Genomic DNA, 14,089 nt, shown 5'->3' with positions numbered 1-14,089 from the left:
AAAAAAAAAAAAAAAAAAAAAAACACAGACAACCACATACAGTAACCTGAAAAGGAAAACACACAGATTAAGAACCCCAGTTTTCACAAGAAGATTTCAGTTTCATCAGCATCCATTCTCTTTTAAATTCAGGCGCGCTGCTAACAGAAAATTGGGACAAGAGTTTCCAAGTTAAGCAGGTGAAAATCACACTTGGTTTGAAGACAAGAACAAGCTGTATGATGTAGTGATTCTTCAGGCCTCTAGTTCTGCCACCCACAAAAGACTAAACATCACAGGAATGTACCAAACATCCTTTTTGCCCCTCAAATATATGATATGGCCTTATTGCAGTGCTCTCTTCCAGCATTTAACACTAGCAATTTTTAAAGACTTCAGCACGTGACTGCCTCTGCAAACTGCCCCAGCCCCCTGATTACAGCCAGGGTGGGCACATCCACACAGTTAAGCACGTGCTTAAGTATTTGCAGGCCTGAGACATACACGATGAAAGTTCAATGGTATGCAATGTAATGCCGTAACAACTACTTTCTTTAACATCGACTGGGTCATTTTTTACAGTTTATTAGGTATTGTAAGAAGAACGAACACTATTTAGAGAATTGTTATAAAGCCAGCGCTAATATAAAATGCCAGTGGATAACAGAAAAGAAGACTACTTTGGACTACAGAAACCCTTCTGAAATTATACTGAGAAATTACAGGAAAATAAAATAACGTTAATTATATTCTCCTACTGCTTGAACACTTCGCACACTCAAAAATCTGTCATTTGCCTTTTCAGCCCCACATGCACTCTTCAGTGGTGTCAAACTGGCACCTTTCATTAGCCCTGGAGACTAACGCTCTCCTGTCCTCTGGATGGGGACTGGTATGGAGAAATTACTTCCAATGTTCATTAAACACCCTTGGTGATAACGCTTTACAAAACACTCATTGGAAATGTCTTCCCCCCCCTCCCCATCCACTTAGCCTACAGACTAGTCTTTGGACTCTTACTTGAGACTGACGATCTGAATAATGTTTGGATAGTGGATTTTCTGATGTGGATGCCAAAATCCATAGGATTTGTTTAATCCTGAAGTTATTGAAGTGTTACTTTGTGTTATTCCATTTTAATATAATTTTTGTCTGCCAGCTCACAAAATACTGCGCAGCACTGGAGAAATTTTGACAGGGTACACCAGGGGAAGCGCCTACACTTATGAGAAGATTATGCATTCCAATTCTGTATAATGAGAGCATCATTACACCCAAAAATACCTGAACATATGCTCAGCTTTCAGACACATCTTTAAGACCATTCAAAGTCAAAAAGGATTTCCTAAGATGAATGGATATAAGCAAGTTCTTCAGTGGCTTCCCAAACCGGGGCTGCAGCATCTCTGCTGAGTCAATACAGGAGTTGCTCTGTGTGTGTGTGTGTGCATCTGTGTCCGTGTCAAGTTCCAACCAAGGAAGCTCTCCACCTTCCCTCAATCTAACATATGAAGTATGCTGAATTTTAACCTACAGATTGGACTTGTCAAAACAAAACAAAAAAGTGATTCTGTTGGTAGAGGAACGTGCGGCTAAAGGAGCAACACCCACAACAGGTATTTTAGACATTTTTATAGTGAGGGTTCCTGCTTTTGCTGCTACTGGTCCAGCTACACTATTGTAAAACTCAAAGGAAGTGCTGGCAGCAACTGGCCAGCGGAAACACCCACACTGCATAACATTGCCAGCGCTTTGCACTATTTTTGCCTCCCGTCATTGTTTCTCCCTGTAGAGTGGGAAGGGACCTGTGTAGGCTAGAAATAACAGTTAGTGAAGTTATGAAAAACGGCCAGTATGACCCCAAAAGATGTTAAAACCTATGCTTGCAACTACTGATCTGCTTCCGATGAATTTAAAAGAACACCATGATTTGTCGACCTGCTTATGGGAAGTGTGTGTACTACCTTTCTTCAGAAGCGTTAGACTTTTCCTGTAGAAAAAAATGTTCCAAAAGAAATCTTAAAAAAAAGTAATTCCACTTTAAAATGCTACTGAAAAAAGACTAGTCATCTCAAACTAGACTATTCACTTCAAGTTTAGACCCGTTTTTATGACTAGCACTATGATGCTTGCAAGACAATTGCACAGGAACAGCAATACTAGTTTTGTTCCATATACATGAAATACATGCAATTATATGTACTCATCATATTAAACACACAGAAGTCACAACAAACGCTTTAAAACTAGGTAAATATAATTCAGTCATCTTTTTTTCCTTGTTCAAATGTTTGACTACAACTGTTTTGCTGTCAAAAAAAAAAACTTATGGTGTGGCTTTCTAATTGGTCTGTATTTATGAAAATGGTGGTGCTGGCTAGTAAGTTCTGTATTTCTGTTCTCTACACCATTCCTCCTGCTCATTCACGAGTAAAGCACTTCATTGTTGCAGTTTCAAAGATTAACACACATGCAACTGCTATCTAGGAAGTTGTTTGTACTTAATACAACCTATGCAATTAATTGGGAAGCAGCATGAAGAGAAAGGGGGTCCATGATGATTTTTAAAATACTGCTAGCTCAAGAACAGACCAGGCAGACCAGGAATTTCAGGAGGAGGACCGGTTGACCAAACAGGGAGTTTCTCAATGAATGTGCAAGAAAGGGGCACACAAGAGCAGGAAACAAGGACAGACAATGAGAGGGGAGTATAAAAGCACTGGTTTGATACTTAGATACAAAATCAGGAAGTTTGAAGCCCAGCTGGAGCCCAACATTAAGCTAGGAAATGGCAAAAAGGGTAATAAAGAAGAATTTCCACAGGTGCATTAGTTGCAAAATGAAGTTCAGAAAACATATTTATACAATGATGGACAGGAAAGCCAGTCTAGTGACAGATGATGCACCACGACACTGTCTCCAAAACCTCTAAGTGACATGGTTTGGGAGGGTGTCGGCAGTGCAGGAACATGTTAGGGATGATTTAGAGTTGCATCCGTATCTATGGTGACAGATGGGATTGACCCAAGAGTGATGAAAGGTATGGCCAATGCAATTGTGACCCTCTATCATCTATGAAAAATCACAGTGATCAGGAGATATTCAGATGATTGGGAAAAGGTTAATGTTGTGTCCATCTTTAAAAAGGCTAGAAGTGAAAAATCCACAGAATTACAGGCTGGGCAGCCTCAACTCAATCCCTGGAAACATTATGGAGTACATCCTCTTGGAGTTCACCTCCAAGCACATGCAGAACAAAGCGGCAATCGGTAGTGAACATGGATTCACCAACTAAGGACAAGGGTCCAGAGAGCTGTCAAGATAATCAGAATTCTGGAGCAAATCATCCTTAAGAGGAGGATGAGGGAGCTAGGTTTATTTAGACTCATGAAGAGGCGGCTAAGGAACAATTTCAAACCAGCCTACAGTTACCTGAAAATGTAGCTGCAACAATGATAGGAAAAACCCCCTCTTCTTTGTAGTGCCAGGCAACCTAAGATAATGGCAATGGACACAAATCTCAGTTTCAGAGATTCAGGATGGACATCAGGAAAGAAAAGAAGTATCAGAAAGAGGGTAGTATGACACCAGGACAACATGCCTGGAGAAGTTGTGGAATCTTCATCCTTGGAGTTCTTCAAGACTGGTCCAGACAAAGCTGCAGCTGATTGACCTAGTATTAGCAATTGTCCTGCCTCAACAAGAAGGTTGGACTACATGACCTATAGAGTTTCTTTTCTATCAATATTTCTTTGATGCTATGACTCTTTTTACTGCCTTGTAGCAACTTGCACTACATCCTACTGAAGTCAGTCCTACTTTTTCAGACCACTCCATCAATTTCTCAAAATCAAGTTCTGTCCTCCAATGTATCTGCAATTTTTTCTAGCTTCACTGTAAAATTTGACAAGTAGACTTTTATTCTATCTTCCACATCATTATGAAAATACGTAATAGCACAGAACTCAGGACACAATCCAGCCGGACTGTGCTCTGACTCTCTGTCAGAATGGAAAGATACATCCTCTAAGTCTTCTCCAAGCATTATGTGCCGTCTTTTTTTTTTTTTTTACTCTCACCTATAATACTTTCACTTTGCCACTGTTTCCCTAGCTTACCTGTAAAAGCATCCTGTGAAACGTGTTAAAAAGCTTACTAACCTCAACAGGTTATTCTTCTAAACATTGTTAAAACATAGCCCCCAAAGGCAAACATCTTTTAAAATATCTTTTTTGTTTGCTTTTATGGACTTTCAACAATTACACTTTCTCTTTCTACCCCTAAATTAAGTTATCTGGTAACCATGAGACTCCTACACTGACAAGTTTGTGAGCTTGTACTTTAAGGATGCAGCTTTCAGGGCCAGTTTGGTTCATGAGCACTAAGACACCCCAGCAAGAACGTAAGCTAGTGACTCTACTAGACCAAAAATGCTGGGAAGAGCTGTATGAGCCAAGGTGGCTCCACGCAAGAGTGTCCTGCAACTGCCTCTCTGTATGCTCCACATTTTTCCATTACCTGAGGTATTCCTGTTCCTCTCCCCATTACACAGAGCTGACAGTACGTATTTTAAACACATTCACATCTGTTGATCACTCGCTGGCTTATTCTCAGTATATAGGTTGAATTTTTTTTTTTGTCCCTTTGCTTTCTCACCTCTTTCAGTCCTAGTCAGTCAATCTTCTTCCTCACCTACAGAGTCGCTAACTGAAACCTGAAGCTGAGAAAAAAAGAAAGATAAATAAAAATAAATCAAAACTAGAAGAAAAAAATGCCTGGAGCCAACTGTTTGGACTCTAAAGTGCCTGGAAACCAGTTTTCCATTTAGTGCTTTCTCCCACACAGAGACATTTCCTACCTGACACCCACACAGATCATTAAATGTCTCCGGGCAATTCATCCTGTGTCCTTCTTCCAGAGGCAGCTGGTAGACTCCTAACCAGAGTCATACAGAATGTTTGGTCTTGTCAGCAGATTCACAGGTCAGGGTGGGGTTTATCCTCAAAGATCTTCTGTGAAATCCACAGGTGAAAGTTTGAATCCATGGACAGTTGCGTAAGGCACAAACTCCACTGTGCTGCAATCTTAACTCTCCCCTCTTCAGTAGGTGACTCTTTCCATAATTCTTTCAAGACATGCCAGTCCATATTCACCTCTAAAAATAGCTGACATCAAAGATAATATCTGTAGGAAATGACACTAACAGTGTCAGCATCAAACCCCAAAAGGATTCTCCTCAGATTTGCCAGATAATGAAGAAGAATGGGGCAGGCTGTCTCAGCCTCATCATCTCTCTTCTTACATGCTTCACATCATGGCTATTCAAAAATGCACGTGCATACACACACAAACACACAGAGGCAAAGGAAAGAGGTGAACACCGCTCATGAGCTAAAGCACCAATGTATTTTCCTTTTTTGATTCAAGTAAGCATTAAACCTCCCTTCCCCCACAACTCTTGCAGTAAAGACTAGAACTAATTTTATGCAGAGGAAAACAGATTAAGCTTTAAGCCAAACAGCAGGATTTGGGGAATTTTTTTTTTTTTTTTTTTTTTAGTACAAATTTAACTATATACTAAATGAGCAATACGGCAAGATAGGCAGCGTATGGCTGAACAATTACTAGGTTACTACACAATGTTACGAGAAATTAAGTCAAAATCCAAATAAGAAATCACTACAGAAATTCAATAATCCCATTTCTAAAGTTAATTGCCCAGCTTGCTTTATAATCTCAGAATTAATACTAAATTTTAAAATAATGTCACCAGTGCCTTTATTCATTCACCCAATGCAACACATAGAACAAGAAGATACGACTTCCGCTCAGGAAATCTGATCCTAGGTTGCATTCATTTCCTAAAAGCAACTGAAATATAACCTACCAATACCTCTTGAGCAAATAAAAGTGCATCTTGAAGCGCTGCGGCTCAATCAAGGTAACGTTAACAGCAGGGGGCAGCAGGAGCCTTCCCCAGAGCTTTATTTCATTCCTGAATGCCCTGCAAATTCTGTGCTCTTGTCTTTTCATATCCTTGTAAGTGGCTTTTTTTTAATACATCCTGAAGACTAGGTTCTGTCATCCTCTTCATTATGGGCTATCAGAAGGGGCTTAAGCTGCTGGCTCCGACACAGATATGAGTGACAGGATGAAGGCAAACCATGCTTGGTGAATCTCAGGAGAAACAGAAACATCCGTGCTGACTAAGCCTCAAAACACCAGAATGTACAAAAGGAGATGATTTGATATTGTAATTATACCGCACTGGACCAGTCTTAGAGACAATTCAGATTCATAGGTCTCCCTTAAGATTTTGTGATAGTTTATATAAACTGTTCCATTTTCATGTTTTTAAAACCAAACAGGGACTACACTGTGACAGCTTGTTAAATTAATAACTAAGTAAGCAAGCTGACACAATGAAATTAATTCCTCATGGCACAAGGGCGTATACAAACACCTTGCAACATAATCCTATTTATTTTCACACGTAGGGCTTCAAGGGTTCACATCTGAGCATTAATTTTCCTGTTTTAAAATTGCAAAAGCAAGAACATTAAAATAACAGAAACGGCTTTGCCTGAAGAATAAAAATGGGGACATCAAGCAGCACAAAGTCACAGACTAAAAATGGTACTTTGAGATTTATCCTCTGTAGTTTCCCCTGCTGCATGTACTTCACAAAAAAATAAATATAATGCCAATAAATAATTGTTCATGAGCTAATAATAGCACCACTGCAAAAACAATTAATGCTGTGTAGAACTGGTATCCTGAAAAACCTCACCGGAGCTAACACAGAAGTAAACCAAATGCCTCTGAATTAGTATGCTGAACAAGGCATGTCTTCCTTCACAAAAGTGAAGCTGCTCTCTAGAAATTTTCATAATGGTGCCGGTAATCTGCTTACCTGCAGCAAAGAGCATGACTGCAACTGGTCTGTAGAACCGCCTCCGAGATCCCACGCAGATAGAGATCAACCCAACCAGGAAAGCTATGAGAATGATGGCAGCACCGCCCAACAGCAAAGCCAAAGTAGCTATCTGCCAGTCTAGGGGGAAAAAAAAGAGAGGAAAAAAATAATAATACAATTTCAGTAAAACAAGCCCATAGGCTCGACAGAAACAGCAGAATATGAGGAACGCAGAGCCTGCACCAAGGCTCGGGTAAATAAACAACTGTGCTTTGGATTTCTTTTCTCCTAATTAGTGAAACACCTTTATACAACAGATGCGACCCAGGAGCCAAGTGCCGCAACCTCCCACACTTTTTCAAGGCTTAGTTGGCCTCGTTGGGATTTTGGCTCGAGTAAGACTGAATAATTTGGTCCCCTGGTTTTTGTCCAATTTAGAATGAGAAACTGAGGCTGGGTCAGGATTAGCTAGCGTGTGACCAGTCTGTCGTAACTTTCTCACAGAAGAGAGTGAAAGTCAAACCTCTGCTTGAGCTGATTAGGGTGACATTGGAAGGGTCATCATATATATATATATGATGGAGGCTCATCATATAGACCTGTCACTTGGGAAGTACCAAGGCCACATAATATGTAGAACAAAACTAAGGTGAAGGAAGGAGATGCTCAAAGGAATAATAAAAAAAAAAAAAATGATGCTCAAAGGAAAAATAAAAAAAAAAAAATTTTCAACACTGAAAAAAAAAAAAGGTGGAAGTCAAGCCCTTATAAAGGCAGCAATAGATCATTAGATGCAGACCGAGTCAAATCTGAAGTCCATTTTAAAACATGTTATCCTAAAATGACAGTTTTTCTTTTCTTCCCCCAAAAGCAACTTCTGGATTTGGCCCAGTGCATTTTCTAGTTATTTTCATACATAATGGATGCAGTTACAAACAACTGTAAGTTGCAGTCTTAAATGACATAAAACAAAATCCATTTGCAAGCTGATGGCCATCATGGGCTATACAACATAAAACAAAATCCATTTGCAAGCTGATGGCCATCATGGGTCTATACAACATCCAAGATCTAACTTAAGAGCTTCTGTAGGATGTTAGAAAGACACAGGCTTTGTGCTGTCTCTCTTTGCAAAAGAGTATATAAGACCTTGTCTCTCTCCAGTAATGGACATCAAGAAAAAGAATCAGATCGCTATTTACTGTTTATCACTACTATTTAGTAGTTCAAGGAAGATGATCTAAAAAATCAGCTTGTGGGAAAAGGACCCATAGATCCAATGCATCTCTCATTACTTTGAAAATATTAGCACTCACACGCTATTCAGAATAAAATGTCCAAATGCATTACATAGTTCAAAGAAAATAAGATTAATTATTTCCAAAATAAATTTAGAGAACTTAAGGCTACTAAAATAAGAACAACAACAAAAATCCATATTCTCTTTTTGAAAAAAGCACAATTCAGTGTTTTAAAAAACAGTACATCCAGTTTCAATCTGCTGAAGATACCAACAGTGCAGCTGTGGGGTTTGGGAATGGAAGGCTTGCAGCTATTATCACCAAAAAGCCTTCATATATTATATGAAAAAGGATGAAGGAGATTAAAAGAAGAAAGGGAATAGAAGAGCTATAAAAGCATTGCTAAAAAAGAAAGTTATTTTAAAGGCGTGTTTGTGCACATACACACATTTATTTTCATTCTTTTTAGAAATCCAGGCATGTTGTTTACTTATACTTTAATAACTAAGTACTCAACCTTCCAAGCTATTTTACTCCTTGTTTTCTTATTGGACCAAAACCCAAGGCCGGGAACAATCTCTCATTCTCCCACCTTTAGCATGCAATCTCCAACGTCAGTTTGCTGTGTGTCCCACTGCTTTACTATTATTGGGACGGAAATACGATTTTAGTTATGGATGGGAATGTTATGAAGAGTGGTTTTTAATGTTGATATGATCCTTCAGAAACACCAAGTGGTTAGTGTACTGATGATTTAGAAAGTATTCTTCCAATAGCAGAGTGCATTACAGATATAAAATACAGAAATAAATAAACAGAATGGACCACTTTGGAACAACATGAAAGGAATCCTTGCACTAGAAAATTACACAGATACAAAGACTAGACACATAAATCCATATCGCCCCAAAGTTAAAAGCCATACAAAATTGATGAAATAAATCAAAGTGCCAGATGGGAAAACTCAGAAACTAAGATTTTTGAAAGCCACTACAAATAATAAAATATTAAATGTTATCTTCGCATTGATCAGATGCCAAAGTCTAATGCAAACGAAAGGTGTGCAACATTGGAGTAGCAACTAAATGGAAAAAAAGTTGGGTATCCTATTGCTTTCCAAAAGCACGTCGGCAAGACCACCAATCAAGTGAAAATAACTAAGGCAAAGATGACATATAAGTGTGGGGTTAGAATAGAGCTTAGCTTCCAGGACAGATATATCTATGGATTTTGGAAAGGTTAAAAAATAAACAAACTACCTTACTACAGTACTGACGTGGGAGGTAGAAGGACAAATCAGTGTTGGAAGACACCTACACTCCCAACTAAAAAAGAACTGATTTAGTTAAACAAAATTAATTTCTTGAGTAAGAGAACCTACTCAGTGATGTTGACAGTAGGACAAACCCGAGGCTTTTAATGTTCCTCACTACTAGCTGAGGATCAGGTATTGAACGCTGTGCTCTGGGCCACAATGTCTGGAATTGCCTCTATTTTAGCTCCAACCTCCGTTTACAGGACCATACGATGCCACTAGCCTTTACCTTGAGCTGCAGCTGAGAGGGATTCTGGTTAAAGAACATCACGAAGGTCGGACGTCAGTGCACAAAGAATACTGGCCTGAGTTTTCCTATACTGCCTACCATGGAAACTACATGTGTAAATCGCCTTGTCGTTTTACAAAAAATTCAACTTTCAACTCTGAAAGCCATTTGACTTGGTGACAAAATAAAGCTTATGTTGGATTAAGTAAGTAAAACCTTCTGCATAGGCCTTCTACTTAACAGCAATTATTTTTTTTAAGAAAAAATCCAGGCCGCTGGACTTTATACAAGAGAAAAGAAACATCCGAAGAAAATTCAATCACTACCTCTGAAGGAAGAACACCCTGTAAGTTAGATAGCTACAACAATATAACCACATATAGCAAATGCAGTTTTCTACAATAAAAATCTGTAGTTTTCCTCAGACTACCCAGGAGTGATTTATAACACACAGCATCAAAATGGGAACAGCAGATTGCTCTGTTACATAGTGTTACTGGTACACAGAACATAAACATCGGAAGCCTACTTTAGAGTATCCAAAATATACTTGCACCATTTCTAGGCATGCACCAATCTTGCAAGTAAGTTACTACACTCAGTTCAGGAGCCTCGGCAGTTCAGTGAGGCCGCTTGTTCTCATAGAGATAGAAACATGCATAAACATGAGCAAAGTGGGACCTTACAGAGATAATTATTAGTTTTCTGGATTCAAAACACAATTTGGTTACACTTCACGAATGCACATCAGTATTTTGCACTGTACATCGCTACAGTTTATTTACACTACACATCCACTAGCTAAGAAAAATGTTAGGAACCAGTAAAATCGCACTCCCACAAATCTTAAAACCTAAAAGTTTATTAAAAAGCACTGTCATCTCAGAGCCATGCCCAAATTAAGTTGTTTTGTTGGTTTATAACTGTAGACTCAACAGAAAGTATAACTTTCGATTTTTTCAGTGTTCTATCATTTTAGCAATATGTTAAGAATTACACTGGTAATGCCACCTATCCCATCCGAACAACTAGAATTAACACATTTTTGACAATCATTAAGTAACTCACAACATATTTCTTAAGAAAAGCCTCACATAATGTATACTGGTTTTAGGTCTGAAAATCCAAACATGTTTTTGTACTGCACAAAGAAGCACCACAATGTCTATACCCATACGAAATATACACTGCGGTTCTGGCAGTGATGATAGTGTTTGCATCGTTTTTATGATAACAATCTGCCTATTAGTTTAGGGATGTGGATTTCAATATTTGGAAATATAGATAAATGTGAACCTAGGTACTTAACACATTTTCAAAACGTACATGGTGTAAAATTCATTAAAATTACCATCTTCAGTAAAAAAACCAAACAAACCAACCCCCAAACTATGATGATAACGCTTCTTTTCAGTTAATTCCTCATGCATAAGTCAGTGCCTTTTCCTTTTTGTACGGACAGCTTGGTCTCATCGCTCTTTGGAAATTCTTCCCGTTTCTAAATGATATGGAAGCACAGTGTTAATTGCACATTGAAGTGTGCGACTCTCCTCCCTTCTTCCCCCCAAATGAAATGACCTAAGGCTTTAAGCTGTATATTCATTTTTAATTAAGAGCAGCTCTATCTACTCTATTTCTTGGGCAAAATAATACTTCAGTACTAGGATAAAAATCAGAAAAAGCCATAAAAGAAGGAGAAAACATCGCAAAGTTCTGAGATGTTTATTTTAATAACTGGGTCATTTTTTAACACAAGAAAGAGCAATGCAAAAGGATAGCACTGTCATAGATTTCATGTTTTCAGCAAGTTCCCCAAAAATTAAATATTTTATCTACATGATATTCTACAATAAAAGAAGTGGTGGACATAAAAACATATTGTGGAATATGTGAAACATTTGTGCGTAACGCTCTTTCAGATAATGCAAGTGAACTGAATTTATCTCTTAAGAAACAATCAAGTATTCCTTTCTTTCATACAATGGTTCTCCACCAAGTCCTCTCCTCATAGAGGCTGAAGTAAGAAAATGCATGCAGGTGTTACACAATGAAGATAATGACTGACCACCTTCTAGCACTAAACAAAACCTTGGTAAGAAATAAAACACAACACCACTCTTAGGTAAGTTTTTCTGATTCATTGCAAAGCTTCCGCTTATCACGTACCTGCCATCAGCCAATAAATATTCTTAGAAATTGTAATATAGCATTTAAATTCAAGAATAATGAATTTGAAAGAACGTGTCAAGTAAAGCATAGAAAGTTGAGGCACCCACGCATAAGAAATTAAATATAACCCACTGAATGTCATAACAATCAACTAAGGTAAATAAGATAGCTAGAGATATTCCTAATTGCTTCATGTTCAAAACTATTTCTAAGTCTATAAACACTCATCAACTGAGCCATCAAATAGCCAGCAAAAGTTTAAAATGTGTAGTGATTATATAAAACCACAAAGGTAGAATCTAGTTTCTAAAAGTGTATTTGTCACACGATCAGTAAGATTTCCTCTTTCTTCAGCACAATCAGAGATGCACAGACTTCTGTGGAAGGCCAAGCTCCATTGAATTCAGTGGAAATACCGTGATAAAGTAAGTACTGCAGTCGCCACTAAGTTCTCACATAAGATTATTCCACAGAGAAGTCAGTCCTTTGGAACCTCACCTGAGCCAAAATGATGTTTTTTTAAGGAGCTGCTCAGATGAATTTAATTCATGAATTAAGGAGCTGCTCTGGAGGAAGGGTGTATTGGGTAAAGCCGGGAAGCCCAGTGTCCGTAAGTTACTTGGTCCATACTTCTCCACTCTTACACAGCCAGCACCGCAAGTACAGTCTTTTGAGGCTCTGCAGCATACACTTTGGCACACTGCAGAAAGAAGCGCTTTCTGACAGTATCTACACCAAGCCTTCAGTAAGTTGCTCTAGCCACAATTTTCCACAGTGGAGCCTTGTACAAAAATCGCAGTAAATAAATATTTTCTGCTTGTTGTCAGTTTGTATAGTATGGTTATTACTGCTAGTTGCTGCGCAGACGCACTCTGGCTTTTACATTTTCTTTTTATTTTATGGATTGAGAATAAGATTTTTCTGAGTTGTGAAAATTACTTGCGCGTGTGGATCCCCAAGTCACACAGACGCTTAAAAAGCATTACCAGAGCTGTGGGAACCAGCCAGCTGTGGCTGAATGCATAATTTCCTTAAGACAGAACTCAAACACTCTACACCAAGGCTTTCTTCTGAAAGCCGTGAATTTGAACACATGAAATAACTATGTGAGGTCACAGATATGTTAAAAAAGCTGTTTGTGGAAGAGACAAAACAATTTTCTGCTGCTTCTCCAACAGGAGATTTATGTACTGAGCTATTCCCTAAGAAATCGGTCTTCATCCGCACATACTAGCACGTGGGACAAAACCCTCAATAACCCAAGTCTTGCACAATACAGGTGGGCTTCACAGCGAGGCTTTCTCATAGCTCAAATTCACCAGGATTTTGACAACACCCAAACAGAATTTTGAGCATTTTATGCTGGGTGCCAAAATCCCTAAGTGCCTCCTAAGGATAATTCAGAGGCTCCACATAAGGCATCAGTCACTTTCCATTTACTGTACAAGATGCTTGTAAGATGATTTAGTGTTCCTGATGCCGAGTGAAGTCATTTAGAGCCGGGCAAAGAAAAAGAGGACAAGCACAGAGACATGTACAAAAGACAGCTAACTGGGGCAAACCCAGGTCCGCCTGTGTCTTGCTGGGACACAGAATGCTAATGGCTAATGATGGCAGCTGACTAATGATGGAGGAAAGGCAAGCACCTCCTTAGCTGCAATGTATCAGGGGCTAGAGGACTTCTCAGAAACTGCAAGGTCTTTGCTTCCCAGCTCCAGACTTGAACCTCTGCTCCCACTTCCCAGAAGAATTTCTTAACCACTAGGGTAGACTGAAACCACTCTCTTCTTCCGTCTGCTAGACACAAGCTGGAAAAAGAAAAATGAGATCTATGGGGTCTGCGAACAAATAGGTAGGAGGGAATCCAAATATGAGTCTTGCTTTGAAGTGCCTCTTACCTAACTGGTCCCTTCCAACGTTCCGCTGCTGTTTACACATCTTTCCACTGACATACAAAAATACCCGAGTGTTACCATAAGGCAGCCCAGACTCAGGGCGCTCTCAGCGTTGAGGGAAAAGTCCTTAGCAGTCACCTAGAGAGTTGCATCTCTCTCGCTCAGGCTCCTCCTATGGCTTTCCTTTTCTCCACAGCAAGGTAACCATGATCAGAGGGGAAGAGGCTGGCTCTGTTCCAGGCAAGGTAACAGCCCGCTAGCAGGATGCTCCGGGCAGTAAGTGCTCTACCACCTACCCTCCTCAGCCTGGGAAGGACGTGCTTGCCAGGTCGGGGGACTCATTAG

The 14,089-nt window shown here is 39.2% G+C and overlaps 1 protein-coding gene across 1 annotated transcript in view; it reads right to left on the bottom strand.

The window, feature by feature from the left end:
* TMEM47 (transmembrane protein 47) overlaps positions 1–13,787 on the bottom strand; it is an 18,927-nt gene extending 5,140 nt beyond the window's left edge. The window contains exons 1-2 of the mRNA XM_009283122.1: positions 13,748–13,787; positions 6,893–7,033 (exon numbers count right to left, since the gene is read on the bottom strand). Coding sequence (XP_009281397.1) covers positions 6,893–7,033; positions 13,748–13,787 — 181 coding nt within the window. The remainder of the gene's footprint in view (positions 1–6,892; positions 7,034–13,747) is intronic.
* Positions 13,788–14,089: the final 302 nt, after the last annotated feature.

The sequence above is a fragment of the Aptenodytes forsteri genome, unplaced genomic scaffold, assembly GCF_000699145.1.
Source record: "Aptenodytes forsteri isolate BGI_AS27 unplaced genomic scaffold, ASM69914v1 Scaffold2, whole genome shotgun sequence".
Taxonomy (NCBI): domain Eukaryota; kingdom Metazoa; phylum Chordata; class Aves; order Sphenisciformes; family Spheniscidae; genus Aptenodytes; species Aptenodytes forsteri.
The sequence above is the reverse complement of the archived record's forward strand: the minus strand, read 5'-3'. Positions and strand labels throughout refer to the sequence as shown.